The 17,955-nt window shown below is 43.5% G+C and overlaps 1 protein-coding gene across 10 annotated transcripts in view; it reads left to right on the top strand.

Annotated features, from left to right (window-relative positions):
* The window catches only part of DNM2 (dynamin 2), a 75,232-nt gene that overhangs the window by 20,897 nt on the left and 36,380 nt on the right, over positions 1–17,955 (top strand). For 6 of the 10 annotated variants that reach the window (XM_087711084.1, XM_087711081.1, XM_087711080.1 and 3 more), the window contains exons 8-12: positions 1,021–1,156; positions 3,955–4,022; positions 5,266–5,404; positions 9,917–10,003; positions 11,688–11,758. In XM_087711084.1, the coding sequence (XP_087567210.1) occupies positions 1,021–1,156; positions 3,955–4,022; positions 5,266–5,404; positions 9,917–10,003; positions 11,688–11,758 (501 nt within the window). Of the gene's footprint in view, positions 1–1,020; positions 1,157–3,954; positions 4,023–5,265; positions 5,405–9,030; positions 9,170–9,916; positions 10,004–11,687; positions 11,759–17,955 lie in introns of all 10 variants that reach the window. The other 4 variants (XM_087711079.1, XM_087711085.1, XM_087711083.1 and 1 more) reach the window with 1 other exon arrangement.

Here is a 17,955-nt window from a genome sequence, read left to right as displayed (position 1 = left end):
GAGGCTTGGCACTTGAGTAATCCACTTTGGGAGGAAGTGCCACGAACTGCTTCCCTGGGCTTGAATTTACAGTTGTTGACTTGGGAGAGGTTTTTCGCGGCGAACGTGGTGGCGGCTGCCATCTTGGACCCCCCTTTCAGCTCGTGGCGCCCTCGCAAGCCTCCGCTTCGCTTTTTGGCGCCAAACAGCTCGGCTCCAGGAAGATCACCGCCAGGTGGTGTGTTGTTTTCCCCCAGCGAGGATGCCTTTTCCTCCCATTTTGGCTGCTGAGAGATCAGAATTACTGAATGTTTCTAAAACTGCAAACTCTGCGAACTGAACCTAGAATAGTAGAAGTCCTTGATTTTTCTGACTGCTTAGAGATAAAGTAGCTGGTATTAATTCCAAGTTGATTCTATTTTTAGTTTAGCTTCTCCGGGAGCCTTTTGGGGCGACAATAAGAAACTCTTGGTTACAATAGAATTTATAAGAAGCATTCCATCTTAGTGCATGATATGTGAACTCTCTCGGGTTAAACTCTATCCATTTCATTAAGAAAAAAAGCCTGTTTGTCTGGGTTTGGGTGCGATTGTATTTTTATTGGTCAACAACCAAAATAAAGTTCTATTAGTTTTCAGTAGGTGTTACAGAAAGTTGGTTTTTGATAATGACTTAAAAAAATAGAGTTTTATGTTAAGATTAAGATAAATCTGCTACTAACCGGACATACTTTTTAAAATCTTTCTGGCAATAACTTAACATTTTTCATAGAAAGATGCCAACAGAACCTGATTCAAAACCTAAAAGCATCTCTGGACAGTCTTGATTGTTCAGTGCAGGGGTTTCAAACTGGCGGCCTGTGGGCCAGATGTGTCACATGCAGGTCACGCTCACCAATAACTCTGCAAAGGGAAAAAAACCATTGTGATACGTCACGTGACAGCAACGTGACAAGGCGAGTTTGTCACCTGTGGCTTAGTGAGTTTTCCACGATTCACCACGTCTTGAAAAATGATCATGCCCTCATTTATCTTTCTGCAGAATGGTCCAACAGTTTGCAGTTGATTTTGAGAAGAGAATTGAGGGGTCAGGAGACCAAGTGGATACACTAGAACTCTCAGGTGGAGCCCGAATAAATCGAATTTTTCATGAGAGATTCCCCTTTGAGTTAGTCAAGGTAAAGTGCTAAAAGCTATTCTCCTTAGAGGAATGTATACATGATTTTCAAATACGTTGTTCACCAATATTGAATCTATATTTCATGATCTTGACCAATATAAATCCAATATGCAAGTCCGTTTCAATGTTTTTCTATGCCTAGAAAGAAGAATTTATTTTTGTTGGAAATGCTTTGGAAACATCCTGGCAGTAAGAATGTAACAAAATATGTACCTTTGTCTTTCTTTAAAGTCTGAGTCTGATGCAGAGGCATTTGTCTATATTAAGAGGTGCACAAGTGGAAGGTATATATGTTCTTAAAAATACCTGATGTGCTGGGAAATTCACTGCATACACGTGGCTGCTGCAAAGGTTGCTGGGCTTTGAGAGACTGCTGACCGGCAGGGAGGAAGGGAGGGAGGCGAGTGCAAATGCTCATTACCTGTGTGTAGGCAGGAGCCAGGAGGAGGCAGTTCTGTGGATCCACATGGCGAAGGTCAGGCAGGGCGAGCGTGGGAGCAGCAGCGGGCATGGCTCTGCGCATGCACAGAAGCAAAAGCCAAGATGGCGGTGCGTATGGTGCCGCTGGGAGAACCAGTTCGGGGGCGTGGCCATGTTACCATTACTATCGGTTCTGTCCGGTACGCTAGATTTCTACTAGCTATTCGACCGTACTGGACCGAACCAGTAGGAACCCACCTCTGCTTACAGCAGGGAATATAATATCACAATGCAGGCAAAAACATCAGGTGGCATCCCGCAATTATTTTTTAAATCAAAGTCATTAACATCAAACAAGATTTTTTAGAGAGAGCACTAAGCAATCCATGAAATTGCACAATTGTACACATGCTATTGTCTTTTGTGATACAATAATACGACTAGGTAACAATCAACAATTATAGCTTTATAGCAATATATATTACTTTTTTTAAAATTACTTTTATTAAACATTTATAGGCCGCCCTTTTCCCTGAGGGGACTCAGGGCGGCTTACAATAATAGGGGAGGGGAGTGCAGGACAAAACACAAAAAGAAAATGTGAGTAAAAATAATTAGCGGTAAAACACAACATTCATTCAACATTCGGGAGGGGCGAAAGTAAAGCCAGATCCCCAGGCCTGACGGGATAGCCAGATATATGCACTGAATTGTAGCAGAATTGTAAGGGTGGATTGCTACAGATTCCATGACTTTGAATGGGCTTATATGTATTATGGAACTACATTCCTGTAACCTCCTTGGAAGATCAAGCTTACAACCCTCAGTCAAGATTTCTCAAATGTAGATGCTGATTGCAGGCGTAACAGCAATTGGGTTTTGCGTGCTTTTTTCTTCCTGATAGAAAAATCTTATCACAAACTTTCACATTCTGAAGATTTTTGGTTGTTGAGATATTTTGCAAATTATAGTACTTTTTTCTAAAACTAATACATGGTATATAACATGTTGTGTTCAAAAACATAGAATTATTACAATGACAATAAACCAGCAGATTAAATGTTAACCTAGAGTGGCAATTGGGATTTTTTGTATAATCCTGCATCTTTCTTTTCACCCATGGGAGTGCTTGGAAGCCATTGGGTTTCACCAGTCTTCCAGCCAGGAGATCCCTGCTAGGCTGTTATAGCTGAGACGCTTGGCCCTGCCCCTTTTTCCCCAGAGACTTTGATGATGCCACCTACTCATACATCCATTCTTAGCTCATGAGAACAGGTGTCGGTCCCAATCGGGCTCATAGACTGTAGCTTGTTTACCCTGATCTAGAGTGGAAATAGTAATAGTTCCTTTTCAAATTTCGAAGACCTCTGCTGAATTATTTTATCTATGTTTTATAGATATTGGATCTAGCTGTCGTTAGATTAGTTCTTATTTAAATATGAAATGTTGCATTGTTGGAAATTAAATAGAACTTTATCAATAAAATATGAGCCACGGTGGTGCAGTGGTTAGAATGCATTACTGCAGGCTACTTCTGCTGCCTGCCGGCTGCCTGTAATTTGACAGTTCAAATCTCACCAGGCTCAAGATTGACTCAGCCTTCCATCCTTCTGAAGTGGGTATTTAGAACAGATACAGTTCATATTTTTGAACTTCATCTTGGGAGTGGATAACTTGACACCAATTTGAGAAGTAATAATATGAAATCATCTAGTAATTAAAGCATTCAACTAATATGATGAAGATTTTATTTATGGATCCAGATAAATTTCCAAGCTCTTTTTTGAAGAACAGATGCATAATATGCTTCCTTACACTTGGGCTGTCCATAAATGCTTCCAGGTTTTCCCACCCAGTTGAAAGTTCAAAACCCCGTCCCAACACCCACAAGTCTATCACAAGTATGGCAGGCCTGAAATCCAAAAAGGACAAGATGGCTTCAGGTCTGACAGTCCAACTTTCCAACGCCATGTCGTAATATGGATTCTCCATCCTATGCCAGGAAATCTGGAGAGTAATTATTAATAGTTAGCATCATTGTTGCTGTGACTTGAATATTGACTAAAAAGTAGGGTATATAGATGCTAAAGTGTACAGTGAAATTCAGTGGCCCTCCTCCCACTAGATGGAAACAGAATTTATCCCTGAGCTTGGATGAGAAGAGCTACCAGTTTCTGGATGCTCTCCTTCCACTGGTTATTATGGTGAGCACTTTGCTCTTACTTATTATATCCTCAGCTCTTGCATCTTGACATAGGTTTGCACTATAAAATGGCTGTCAGTCATGACTTCACATAAATGCAGATATTTTTGGAAAAAGTCTACGCATGGAAGAAAAAGAGGTATTTTGGTTATATATCAGCATTTTTCTTTTAGATGGAGTTTGATGAGAAAGATTTGCGACGTGAAATCAGCTATGCAATCAAAAACATCCATGGCATAAGGCAAGTGTTCAAACGGGATTGAATGTACATGGCATAAAATGTATATAATGATACTTATCTGATGCATCCAAAGTAGCTGATAGTTTGGGAAGCTGTTTGCTACTGAAAATATTTCCTATTACCTTGAAATCAAAAAGAAAAATGTTGATGAGAATGTTGTACTGAAACTTTATTTATTTCTATTCCACTTTTATTATTTTTATAAATAACTCAAAGCAGTGAACAAAATTTTTAGGCTGAGAGAGGGAGACTGGCCCAAAGTTACCCAGCCAGCTTTCCTGCCTAATGTTCTGCTTGCCTTAAACCACTCGATCAAACTGATGATTATGATTATCAGTTATTGGCGTGACTAGAGATTCACAAATCTAAACTACAGCATCTTCCTGTTAATTAATTTCAGCCAGAGGGGAGAAAGAAAAAAGCTTAGGACATTAGATTGTAAATCTATTGAGAAGTTTTTGATTTCTGTTATAATAGGAGGGCAAGGGGAATGGCACAGCATTTATGTGATGATTCCCTCCCCTTTATAATTTCTTTTATTTTGTTTATACTGCAAATGAAGATGTAAGTGATAGAAAAACATGTTGATTGTTGAGATTGTATTGGTTTAGATGGCTACTCTGGAATGATTTTTTTAAAAGAATAAGCTGTAGTTGGGATGCATAGGTTAGGTGATTCTTGCTAATACACAAGAAAACTAAGTTATTACTTCCTGTTATTCCTAGCTGCTTTGGGGGCAACAACAAGCAAAATCCATTGCTTCCAGAACAGTTTTTCCCCTGATCCAGCAAGAGAATCCATTGTGATCTATTTGGTAGCTAGCTGTTTTTCACACTTCCGCATTCTAATTCTCTGATAGCTAATTAGTAAAGGGAAAAAAATTCTCCTAAAATACATAATGTTGGCATTTCCATTTTTATATTCAAAGATATTGTAAAAACATTATGAACAAGCATATTGCAAATTCAATTTGCAAAATACCTTTCAACAACAAATATGACTGTTCCTATCTCCTTCTATAATGACCTTTATTTTCTGAAGTCCTTGCTCCATTCCAATATTATTTAACTAACATTACTAGCAGAAGGAGGAGAGGCTTCGTTGCCCCAGAAAAGCCGTCTTGCTAAGGGAAGGGATTTTGTGTTCTGGAATGTTGCCCATCTTTAAACCTCTTTTCCCCCCCTCCCCACTTGTTTTTTCTCCGCTGTGTCTATGCTCTTCTATCCTCCCTGTGTTGCTATAGGACGGGACTGTTCACACCAGACTTGGCATTTGAAGCCATTGTGAAAAAGCAGGTGGTGAAGCTGAAAGAGCCTTGTTTGAAGTGTGTCGACTTGGTTATTCAGGAGTTAATCAATACAGTTAGGCAGTGTACCAGTAAGGTATTGAACTGGCTCTTGTAGCTCTTACTTGACTGAGTTGGGAAACCTAAAACTTTACTATCCTATTTTTCCTAACTTGCCAAATACAACCTCCAGGCATTGCTGCAAACTTCTTCTAAAACCTTGATTGGCTAAAGTTGAGATTGTCCTGTTCCCTATATATTTATAAAATGCCTAAATATGGCTTTATGTAGTCCAGACAACAATCTTGGTATCACATTTCAGTTAGCCTTAGCTCTCTCTTGTTTTCATCCTTTGATCTCAAACAGAAGCATTTGTGAGCTGTCTGGAGGTTGTTCAAACTAGTGAGCGGATTTCTTCTTGGATCCTGGCTTTCTATTAAGTGCATGGCTTCTATGATCTGCCATTTCAACTCTCTCTGAATGTCTTTCATAGCAACAGGGCCAATAAAGCTAAAATTGTTTTAGCAGTTTAACTTTAACTACATTGGCTGAAGTAATGCACTGACTCTGATCTAAAAGTCTCATTCAAATTCCATCATTTCAGTATAATTGGCTTGGCCATATATTTAAAACCTGATTTGTCAGGAAAACTGACTTCTCTCTGATTATATTTTTGGCCTCAAAAGCAGGCTATCCAAACTAAGATTTCAGGATCTCATTGTCTGTGTATCTTCTTGATATTTTTTTATAATTAGCAAAGTGCTAAAGAACACTCTATGAAGAGTAGTTTACATTGCTTGGCGTTGCAGTGCTATATGTGATAGATTAAATCTGTTTCTGGCTGAGGAATTGAACTTTTGTTGATCCGTGGTGAAGAAGCCAGCACTTGCTGTCCAAGGTCCTTCAAGTCCCACTTGCTCAGATGAAACAGGATTTCTGGTTGTCTGTCTGTTAGTCTGTTAAATTGATTTGCTGCCCATCTGATATTGAAACAACTCTGGGAAGCTTACAGCATTAAAACATCAAAATCCTAAGATACTGTAAATATTTCTAAAACAATGACATGAAAATAATAACAATAAAAATAAAATCATCTTTAAAATTATAGTTAAAAGATGAGGGAGGGAGCAGAATGCATGGAGGTGGGAGTGCCTCTTAATTAATTAATCACTTCCAATGTGATGCTCCTCCATTGGTGCCCCAAGCAACCTTCCAGCTCTTGGGGAAGGTCAGAAGGGTTGGAGCCAATCTCATCTCGAGGGAGAAGGTGTTTCAAAGGGCAGGAGAAATGGCAGAGAAGGTCCTTTTCCCAAATCCCCCCAGATAGAATTCCTTGACCTCCTCTGCCAGTGTAGTTGGACAGGCCAGTTCCAGGGGCTGAGATGGTTCTTCAAGTAAGCTGGACCCATACTACACAGGGCTTTTACAATAGTAGTTGTCCAGCTGGTATGTACTGAGATACCAAAGGACCCATTACAGAAAGACATTACAGTCTTTCCCCCAAAATAGAATATAGGGCATTTTTATGTTATAAAAGGTAAAGGTTCCCCTCACACATACATTCCTGACTCTAGGGGGCGGTGCTCATCTCCATTTCAAAGCCGAAGAGCCAGCACTGTATGAAGACGTCTCCGTGGCACACGGAACCCTGTTACCTTCCCACCAAAGGTGGTCCCTATTTTTCTACTTGCATTATTTACGTGCTTTCGAGCTGCTAGGTTGGCAGAAGCTGGGACAAGTAACGGGAATTCACTCCATTATGCGGCACTAGGGATTTGAACCACTGAACTGCCGACCTTTCAATCGACAAGCTGAGTGTCTTAACCACTGAGCCACCATGTCCCTTTTTTATGTTACAGAAATAACTTCTTAATCTGAAAACAGGTACTGGCAAGATGACAGAGGAAGAGATTATAAGAATGATAAAATAGGGCTGTGCAAACAGTGACCACTGAAATGCAGTTGAAGCGCTGATTTCTGAAAGAGGTCTCTTGTTTACTGATACAGCCATCATGTACATAAGGACCTATATACTGTACTGGAATTTTCTTAGTAAACCATTTGCTTTGCATATAAAAAACATATATGTTACACAAATATTTTCATTGACATGGAGAATACATGTAGATATTGAAAAGCAGTAAGTTATGTGAGTCTTGTGATCTTTGATTCAGTCAGACACACAATAACTCAATTCCATGCTCCAGTAATGATGCTGATTATCTATTCCAGAAGTGGAAAGTCAATAATTCTATTTATTAAAAGTGGCAATCATCACCAATGCCCTTCTCTCCCCCCCTCCCACCCCTATTTGCCCCAGGTGCCTGCTAGGTAAATGGCTTTCAGACATTGGCAGCCAGCCACAAGTCAAAGCTTAAGTCTGCTATTACTCTCTGCGAAGCACAATGTTTGAAGGGAGTTTGAGTCTAGTCTTTTGAGGTGAAAAGTTGATTCTAGCACAGCTCTCTTCCATGAAGAAATACTTAAAAATATGCTTCTGACATAAGAAGCCTTTCTGCTGTTTTCTGTGTTTATATTTGTGCTTGTAACCCATGTGCCCAAGTTGGCTGATTATGCTCTAGAGCAGTGTTTCTCAACCTTGGCAACTTGAAGATGTCCGGACTTCAACTCCCAGAATCCCCCAGCCAGCGAATGCTGACTGGGGAATTCTGGGAGTTGAAGTCCGGACATCTTCAAGTTGCCAAGGTTGAGAAACACTGCTCTAGATCAAACTCAACTTCATTGAGGGCCACATCAGGGTTGTGTTTGACCTCAGGGGACCAGTGTGGGCATGGCTAGCTGGACGTCACTCGTATTGGTGGCGCCTGTTGTGACCTGAATATTCTGCCAGCGAAAACTGACTCCCGAGCTCCGTTTTTGGCTGCGATGGCCTCCTGCAGCCCTCTGCCAGTGAAAACGGAGATCAGGAGGGACGCCCATGGCCCTCACATGCTCTGTTTTTGACTGCAGTGGCCTCCTACAGCCCTCTCCCAGCGGAAAGGTAGCTCAGGAGGATTGGCCACGGCCCTCCCGAGCTCATTTTTCTCTGGCAGAGGCTCTGTGGGCCAGTCCTTCGCTGTTTCAAGGGCAGCCCCGCGGGCCAGATCTAAGCACCCCACAGGCCACATCTGGCCCTCGGGCCGTGAGTTTGACAACCCTGCTCTAGAGCAGTAGGCTAGCTGTAGGCACACAGAGAAGCAGCCATAACTCCTCCTTCCCTGCCACTGTACTGAAACAGTTTTCATGAGTTTTGAAGATAGCAAGTAAGAGATGGACTTCCATGCCTTTGCTGAAGACCTATTATCACATAAAATACTTTACAACAGTGTTTCTCAACCTTGGCGACTTTAAGTCCTGTGGACTTCAACTCCCAGAATTCCCCAGCCAGCTATGCTGGCTGGGGGATTCTGGGAGTTGAAGTCCACAGGACTTAAAGTCGCCAAGGTTGAGAAACCCTGCTTTACAAGGATGAGCCAGTTGGATTACAGTCCCTTTTGCTGCAGGATTTGAATCCTGTCTGAGGCTGCTGAGGAGCATAATTTTTGAAAGATTTTGGAAGGGAGCTGCTCGTTTTGACAATTCAAGAAGGATCTTCTTGAGGAAGTGCTGCTGCTTTTTCATTTTGCACACCACTAACCTTTTTAATCTCTTTTTCCCTCTCTGTCATTTTTCCTCTATTCTTCGGAATCTCTCCTTTGTGTTCATACTTTCTGCATGGTGCAGGACGGGGCTCTTCACACCTGATATGGCTTTTGAAGCAATAGTGAAAAAACAGATTATAAAGCTCAAAGAGCCCAGTTTGAAGTGTGTTGATCTGGTGGTCTCAGAGCTGGCCATGGTCATTAAAAAGTGTTCAGAGAAGGTAATGGGTCTATACTCCTTTTTCCACTTTTCTGCTATCTCCCTAACTCTTGATAACACTTCAGGAGTTTGGCTTCATATGATATGAAATGAAAGCCTGAATGTATTCAGATAAGAAGCAATGGATACTACACGGAGTTCCATTCCTTTAGTTAATTATTAGCTTAGTTCTTTTTACTCATTTGGGTCAGTTACTCATTTGATTAATTGAGATGTTCCTTTCCTGTAGTTAATTGCACATGGATCAGCTATACAATTGGGTCCTAAGGTAATGCTGTGTCTTGGATCACAGCAACTATAGTTCTGTTCGACTTGAAATGGAACTAAAGGAACAATTTACATGACTTCCTTTGCCTCTATATTAAATGAGTATGTCATGAAAGATGCTTTGGAATATATACAATATTTAATGAACAACTCTGTCTAAGAGAACAATCAGCTCCCTGTGATATTAAGAAGCCAGTCTTCTGTTTGCTCCTTTCTTCTACTAAACCCTTGAAGGAACTTGGGCTATTTCCCAGAAGTTCATTGGGGAGTATTAGGTTAATATTATGTCAAAATAGATTAATAAATTAAAATAGATCTGTTTTAAATTGGTAAAAATAAATTGCTTTCATTAGGTAAATCAATCCTTCCCTAGTGATAAAACAGGGAAACAGCCCAACCCAGATCTTCCTTTTTTCTTGTGTGTCTGTGTAAATAGTGCTTAAAGCTGCAGAGATCTGATGTCTTATCCTATTGTCCTTAGCTTGGTTCCTATCCCAGGTTGCGAGAAGAGACAGAGAGAATTGTTACTACATACATCAGAGAACGTGAAGGAAGAACTAAAGACCAGGTAAACAACCGGCTTCCTTATTATCTTCTAGATAACCTTTTGGACTAGCCAAGAATAGAAGGATCAGGTAGTTCTCAAAACAAAATGAACCCTTCCTTGGTTTCTCAATATTTGTAGTGAGCTGAAATTACTGTTAGATTAGCAATTTCAGTCTCAGCAACGTTGATGTGTGGTCCAACTCCTCAGCATGCTCAACAATTGTGAAACACTGGACTAGGGCTATGGAGTAGGATTTATAGTACTTCTGTTTGAGGGCAGTGCTGATAATATTGAATACCCACAGGTTTTGAAGCCACAAAAAAAACCCGGATTAGACCAGCTCTCTGCATTTTCTCCTGTAGTTCTTTTAGGAACTGAGGTAGTAGAGAAAAATGCAAGCTTAGACTAGGATCTTTTTAAAATATTTTTTCCAGCAAACCAGTATAAGGTTAGTAGGATATCTCAAAGGTGCTTTCTCAAGAGGCAACTGGACTTTCTTGTTTTTCTTTGAAGTCGTTTTGCTTCTCATCCAACAAGCTTCTTCAGCTCTGACTGGATGTTGGGGAAGGGAAGGATTTATATTCCTTGCAGACAGGTGGTCATTTGCATTGTTTGAAAGAGTCATAGAGAGTCAAACTTGGAGGTTTATCTGTGACCTCAGAATCACCTGAGTAGTGCAAATGGATGTGGAGCCTTCTTGGAACTGTTGAAAGGACTGTGTTGTAGACTGGAGATGGATGATGCCGTATCCCTCCCCCTCTTTTAAGAGAGGGGTGTTGAATTTTGACCCCCTCTTTCAAACCAGCAGTCCCCTCTGTCCAAAATGTAGACTTTGCTGTCTTCAAAAGAACCTGACAGACTTGAACAATGGACCATATACAAAATGAAGTTTAATGTGGAGAAAAGCAAGGTTTTACACTTGGACAGGAAAAACCAAAGGTACAAGTACAGATTAGGTGAAGCCTGGCTCAAAAACAGTAACTGTGAGGAAGACCTTGGAATCTTAGTGGACGGTTGCTTAAACCCGAGTCAGCCGTGTGCGGCAGCAACCATAAAAGCTGATACAATCCTTGGTTGTATAAACAGTGGCATAGAATCAAAGTCCCGTGAAGTATTAATACCACTTTATAAAGCCTTAGTAAGACCATATCTGGAATACTGCATCCAGTGTTGGTCACTCCATTACAAAAAAAGAAGAGCAAAGAAGATGATTGATTGATTGATTTAATTTGTATGCCGCCCACTCTCAAAGAGACTGATTAAAGGCCTGGAGACTAAAACATATGAAGAACGGTTGCAGAATTTGTGTTTGGCTAGTCTAGAGAACAGAAGGACTAGGGGGGACATGATAGCAGCATTCCAGTATTTGAGAGGCTGTTATTTCCCAAAGCAGCAGAGGGCAAGTCAAGAAACAATGGATGGAAATTAATCAAGCAACCTGGAATTAAGGAGAAACTGCCTAACAGTGAGGAGGACAATTAATCAGTGGAACAGCTTCCCTTCAGACATTGTGAACGCTTCATCACTGGTGGGTTTTAAGAAATGACTGGACAATCATTTGTCTGAAATGATATAGGACAGTGATGGCTAGATGTTAAATGTTAATCTCCATAGATGATCTTCTCTAAATGCAGAATAGACTAGATGGGTTAGTCTTTAATTTATGTTGCGTGCAACTGAGAAACTCTTGTCATTCTTTTTTCAGATTCTCCTGTTGATTGACATAGAGCTGTCCTATATCAATACAAACCACGAAGACTTCATTGGATTTGCCAAGTGAGTGTTGGCTATCTAATAAAGATCTAGAAAACATGTAGGCTACATAATGTCTCTGTTTTTTCACTAAATGCCGGAGACATTATCTCCTGTACCTAAATACCTGTTTTTCAGCCAGATCAAGTAGAAACTAAAAAATGCTTGATTTTAAGCTGTAAAGAAGCTTTGATGTTAAGATTTAGTACAATTGAAATTGATAAAAATAGTTTTACATTTTAGTTTGGGTTCTATTCTCTTTAGAAATTTAGAAATATACACTTTCAAAAAAAGTGTATTTCTAATCATCACTGTACAAAAAAGATGTTGAGACTCTAGGAAGAGAACAGGGAAGAGCAACAAAGATGATTAGGGATCTGGAGGCTAAAGCATACAGCGAACGATTGCAGGAACAGGGTATGTCGACTGCGTTGAAGAGAAGGAATAGGAGTGGCAAGAGGATAGCAGTCTTCCAATATTGGAGGGGCTGTCACAGAGAAGGGGGAGGTGGACTTATTCTCCAAAGCACCTGAGGGCAGGACAAGGAATGGTTGGGATTAGGATCAAGCGGCAGGTTGGACAAGAAGACCGCCAAGGCCTCTTCCAACCCTATGATTCTATGATTAGTCTCTCTTATTTCTCCAACTCTCCCTAAATTATTGTTACTCAAGAGTTACACCACCAGCTTTGTAGCTAGATTTATGGGATTTGTTCATATTAGTTATTCTGTTTGTTTATCCATGTATTTCCTTGATGGAATCATTGGAAATTACATTTGGTCCACCATAGTTGGGTTCTCTTTTCTCTTCCCTTAAATACTTTATCAAGTTTGATAGTTTCCTTTTTATTATATTTTTTTTAAACTTTGTTGCTTCTTTACTCTATTCAATGTTGTGTTTCTTTCTCCAGGCAGATGGCAAAAGAAAGTATAATACTTTACTTTCATGGCACTCTAGTGGCTATAGCTTCTGAGCATACTGTATGCATATGCTCAGACCAGCTGCATCAAACCGTTGATAGAATATAGTGTTTAATTATGCTATACCATGTTTACATAGTCTTAAACTTACTGTTATTGCCATTGTTTGAGAATTTTTAAAACTTCTTATAATTAAACATCTGCCTTTTGCTTCAGTACCTTACATTCCATGCTAATAACATTTCACTGTTACAGCCCACAAAATGAAGAAGTAAGATTCTCTTGAAATAGTTTGAGCTTTGTTCAATTGGAACATAATTTACTCAGAATGGTCTAAAGTTTTTTGAATGAAACAATATATTTAGAGTGACCATTGAAATTATTTTTCATCTTTGTGCATACTTCTGATTCTCTGTTCAGTCTATTATTATTTAACTAACCCAAAGCTTGCCCAGCAGTGTAGGTTGGGCAGTTTTCTTATTTCTATGAACATCTGTTCTACATGACTTTGCCAATTTCCTCCTTTTTTCTTCCACTCAGTCACTATAGCCATAATTCCTCAGCAACTTGCTTGCATTCTATACATGCTACCATAACCTCTGCAATCAAAACCGCTCAGGCTGTAGTGCAAGTTGCAAAAGGCTGGACTGTTGCTGTAACTGATTCTTCCATCTGCTTTTATATAACAGAACAATAGAATTGTAAGGAACCTCAGAGGTCTTGTAGCTCAGCCCCCCTGCTCAAGCAGGAGATCCTATGCCAGTTCATACAAGTGGCTGCCCAGCCTCTTCTTAAAAACGTCCAGTGATGGAGCAGCCACAAGTGCTGGAGGCAAACTATTCTATTGATTGGTTGTTTCTGCTGTCGGGAAATTTCTCCTTAGTTCTAGGTTGTATGTTTCTCTGACAAGCTCTCACCCATTATTTCTTGTCCTAGAGAATAAGTCAATCCCCTCAATTGGAACACTGCTATCATTTCACCCCGTTCTTTCTTTTCATTAAGGTAGACGTACCCAATTCCTGCAACCGTCCTTCATATGCTTTAGCCTCCAGTCCCCTAATAATGTTTGTTGTCCTGCAGTCTTTCTCAGCATCTTTTTTGTACCATGGTGACCAAACCTGGAGACAGCATTCCAAGTGTGATCTGACTAAGGTCGTATAAAGTGGTGTTAGCCTAGGACTGCATTGGCTTTTTGGCAGCTGCAACACATTGGGGATTATCTATCAGGACTTTTAGATCTCTCTCACAGTTACTGCTGTTGTGCCATCTATTTACCTGTCCATTTGCTTTTTTCTTGCCTAAATGTACATTTCTTACCATTGAATTGCATTTTGTTGGATAGGACCCAGCGTTCAAGTCTGTCAAGATTGTTCTGAGCCTATCAGAAAGTGTTAGTTATTCCTGCCAGCTTGGTGTTGACTGCAAATCCGATAAATTCCCCTTCTATCCCCTCATCTAAATAATTTATGAAGATGGGGAATCCTGTGCCTAAGACATAACTTTTTGCATACTTTCCTCCATGTAGATGTAGTTTCATTGAGGACCTCACATTGAACGTGATTTGTCATCCATTCACAAATCTATCTCTCCCACATCTCTCCGAAGTGAGGCGTGGGAGGAGTCACAGCTGGGTATTAACACGGCCCATTTGCCCGGAAACTGGGGTAGAATTTAAGGCCACTCCCTCTACTCCTCCTCCTGACTCTCCAGATTAACCTCAGTCTTCGGCCCAGAAGGAGTTCTTTTTGCTGGCTCTCCATTTGGTTCGAGGCAATTCCTTTTACTTGATTTGTTCCTTCCTTTTAATCTTTATTCCTCCCACTTCTCCCACCTGCGCCTCTGTGAGCTGGACTTGCTGCGCTAGTGGGGAGCTCCCGAGCCGCTGGGCAGTTGTGAGGGGGGGGGGGGGCTTCAGGCCACGCGCCGCAGGATGCTGCACTGCGCGATTCCCTGTTTCAGTAAAGGGAATTGCGGGACCAGATTAGAAGAGAGCGGCTCAGTCGGAGCTGGCTCAGCCGTTCAGGCCACGTGGTCAACGGTCACCATCTTGGACGGTGGCCATTGTTTGGAAGTGCATGTGGCGGAGCGCAAGGATCGGTGCTCCAGTTACAGAGGCCGCATGTACTCAAAAACCACCGCCAGTGCCCAGGACGGCATCTTTGGGCCTGTGCTCAGCCGCTGATCTGGGGAGGGCCCCAGCTGTTCAGCAGTGGGCTGTTTTTTTGTACCACGGATTGGCAGTTGGCTGCGGAGCGCGTTAGACCGAAGGAGCTCCGATTCGCGCAGCAGTCCTTAGGTCAGTGGAAATTGAGAGAGGAGGTGGTGAGACAGCGAACCGTGAGTAGGGGCATGATGGCGGATGCCACGAGGAGCGGGGGATCGGCTGCCGCTGGATCACCAGGTGATTCTGATCCGGGTAAGGGGACCTCCTGGGGGTTAACCCAGTAATGAGGGGGAGATCCACCTCTAAGAAAAGCACCTCTACGTCTGCAAGGAAAAGGGTTCCCAGCAAGGAAGTTTGCATCACCATGGCGGCTGGCAGACGGATCAGGGATAGCATCAGCCCTTCACCATCCAGATCGCGTTCCCCCCGCAGGACTTCTCCCTTGGCTGAGGTCCTACGTGGCTCTCCGGGCTCTCCCCGTGGTTCTGTCAGGAGGGGTAGCCCAGGGGGATCCATTTGGCCACAGGGCGGCACCTCAATCTGCAGCCTCTAGGCCTGTATTGGAGCCTCCCAGCCTCACCCCGGCTTATCCAGAGGTTTATGAGAGTTTTCAGAATGTTATTGCTCGAGCCATTGCTCTGCCACAGGTCTGCAACACCAATCTCAAGGGTCTAGGCAAAAGTCTTCTTGTGGGACCCCACGAGGTCATCCGGACCAACCCGGTTCCGCAGCTCCCAGAGAGCACAGATCAGCTTCCCCCTCAATGGCTAGTGAAGGGTCTGGCTTGGAAAAGGAGGAGCAGAAAGATATCGGCTTCTCTGAAGACGAAGACTCTCAGGCTCCTGAGGCACCTGCTGTCACGGGACTTTCCCCACTTTGTTCAGCTCCTTGCTGCGCAAAGCCAAAGCCGCGGCAGATCTGGACAGTACCCCAGATCCTAACCAGGCTGCTGCCACGCCTAGCACTAGTGGGGCGACCAAGAAGGGGCTTTTCCACAGGCCTCAGGTTGAGAAGGATGAGATTCCTACCCCAGACCTCTTCCTGGAGGTGCTTAAGTTGCAGTGGGCTAAGCCTGCTACCTTCCCCACTCCAGGGAACTACGATCACGGGTTTTACAATCTTAATGCAACCTTCGCCCAAGCCCTACAGGTTCCTTCCGTGGATATTCGAGGTGGCGCAGTGGTTAAATGCAGCACTGCAGGCTACTTCAGCTGACTGCAGTTCTGCAGTTCGGCTGTTCATATCTCACCGGCTCAGGGTTGACTCAGCCTTCCATCCTTCCGAGGTGGGTAAAATGAGGACCCAGACTGTGGGGGCGATATGCTGACTCTGTAAACCGCTTAGAGAGGGCTGAAAGCCCTATGAAGCGGTATATAAGTCGAACTGCTATTGCTATATTCCAATGGCTGCTCTGGCCTCTTCCTCTGCAGTGATGACGGGGGATATCTCCAACTGCCTGAAGGCGGAGGATAAGAAGGCAGAACTTGTCCTGCGCAAGACCTTTCAGGCCGTGACGTGGGCGATCAGGGCAGCTGCCGCAGCCTCTTTCTTCAACAGGTCTATCCTGCTATGGCTGGAACAACTCCGGGATCGGACTCCGGCGTCTGACGTGCGGCTGTTGCAGGACATTACGAAACTGGGCGGCCACCCAGTTTTCGGCTGACACCACGTTGGATGCGGTTAAGTATTCTTCCAGGGCGTGGTCCTCCTCTGTGGCATCCAGACGCTTGCCGTGGCTGCACAATTGGCAGGCTGAGTCCTGGGCAAAATGGCATTTGGCAGGGGCCGAGTACACGGGAGACAAGCTATTTGCTGCTTCCCTGGATCCCATCCCAGACAAGAACAAGCGCAAGGACTTTCCCTCTATGTCCAAGCGTTGGAGTCCCGCTTCCAACCCCCAAATAGATTCCGGATCTTCCCCTCCTCCAAGAACCCGGTCAAGCGCTCCCTCAAGCGCAAGGCCATCTGGCATCTGCTGGATATCAAAGCAGTGGAGTTGGCTCTGGAAGGGGAGAAAGAGTCAGGATTTTATTCCAACCTGTTTGTTGTTCCCAAGAGTTCAGGGGGTGGAGGGCTATCTTGGACCTCAAGTTGTCAAACTCCAGGCTTGTCTACCATAAATTTAAGATGGCCTCCCTCAAGTCTATCCTGGAGGGGATCAGGCAGGGGGACTTCTTAGCCTCCACTGATCTCACGGAGGCTTATCTCCACATCATGATTGCCCCAGATCACCGTAGGTTCCTTAGGTTTTTATATGGGGGTACCCATTATCAATACAGGGCCCTTCGGGTTGGCATCTGCCCCCAGGACCTTCACCGAGGTACTAGCCATGGCAGCGAGCCATCCCGGTCTGGTTACATTGCTACCTTGATGACATCCTTGTGCTAGCCACATTGGCTGACCAGGCCGAGGGGGATCTGGGTCTCACAGTCAATACCTTGCAAATCCTGGGGTTCTCAATCAACCTCAAGAAAAGCCACCTGGTTCCCACCATCAGATTCCAACATTTGGGGACCATCATTGACTCAATGGAGTGTGAGGTGTTTCTGTCACAGGAGCGTAGGGACAGTATTGTGGAGTTGATTCGAGAGATTCGCAAGACTCGCTCTGTTCCCATAGCTCTTCTTTCCAGGCTCCTCGGCAAGTTCATCTCCTGCATCGGGATAGTGCCCTGGGCTCGCCTTCACGCCAGAGAACTGCAATGGTTCCTGCTTCCACACCAGAGGGACGGGACAAGCGACGCAAGCTTCAAGGTCCTCATGACGCCCCAGGTGCTTCTCTCCCTCCATTGGTGGATGTCTCCGGCACTCGCCAAGGGCTCCCTGTTCAGGGAACCAGATAGGTTGGTCCTAACGACAGACACAAGTTTGTTCGGTTGGGGGGCACACCTGGAGTCCCAGTTAGCTCAGGGCCAGTGAACACCCGCGAACCTATGGAAGAACATCAACTGGCTGGAGCTCAGAGCGATTCACCTAGCACTTTGACGCTTCAAGGTGACGGTTGCCAGACAGCGCATCCTGGTTCTGACAAACAACATGGCAGACAAGGCCCACGTGAACAAGCAGGGGGACACTCATTCCGTTGCACTACTCAGTGAGGCAGTGCGACGGGGGAACTGGGCAGAACGGAATCTCCTGT

This window comes from Thamnophis sirtalis, unplaced genomic scaffold, assembly GCF_051295495.1.
Source record: "Thamnophis sirtalis isolate CommonGarterSnake01/CBP01778 unplaced genomic scaffold, rThaSir2_p1.2 scaffold_3, whole genome shotgun sequence".
In the NCBI taxonomy this organism is placed as follows: domain Eukaryota; kingdom Metazoa; phylum Chordata; class Lepidosauria; order Squamata; family Natricidae; genus Thamnophis; species Thamnophis sirtalis.
Note: the sequence above shows the minus strand (reverse complement) of the source record. Positions and strands in the feature narration are given on the sequence as shown.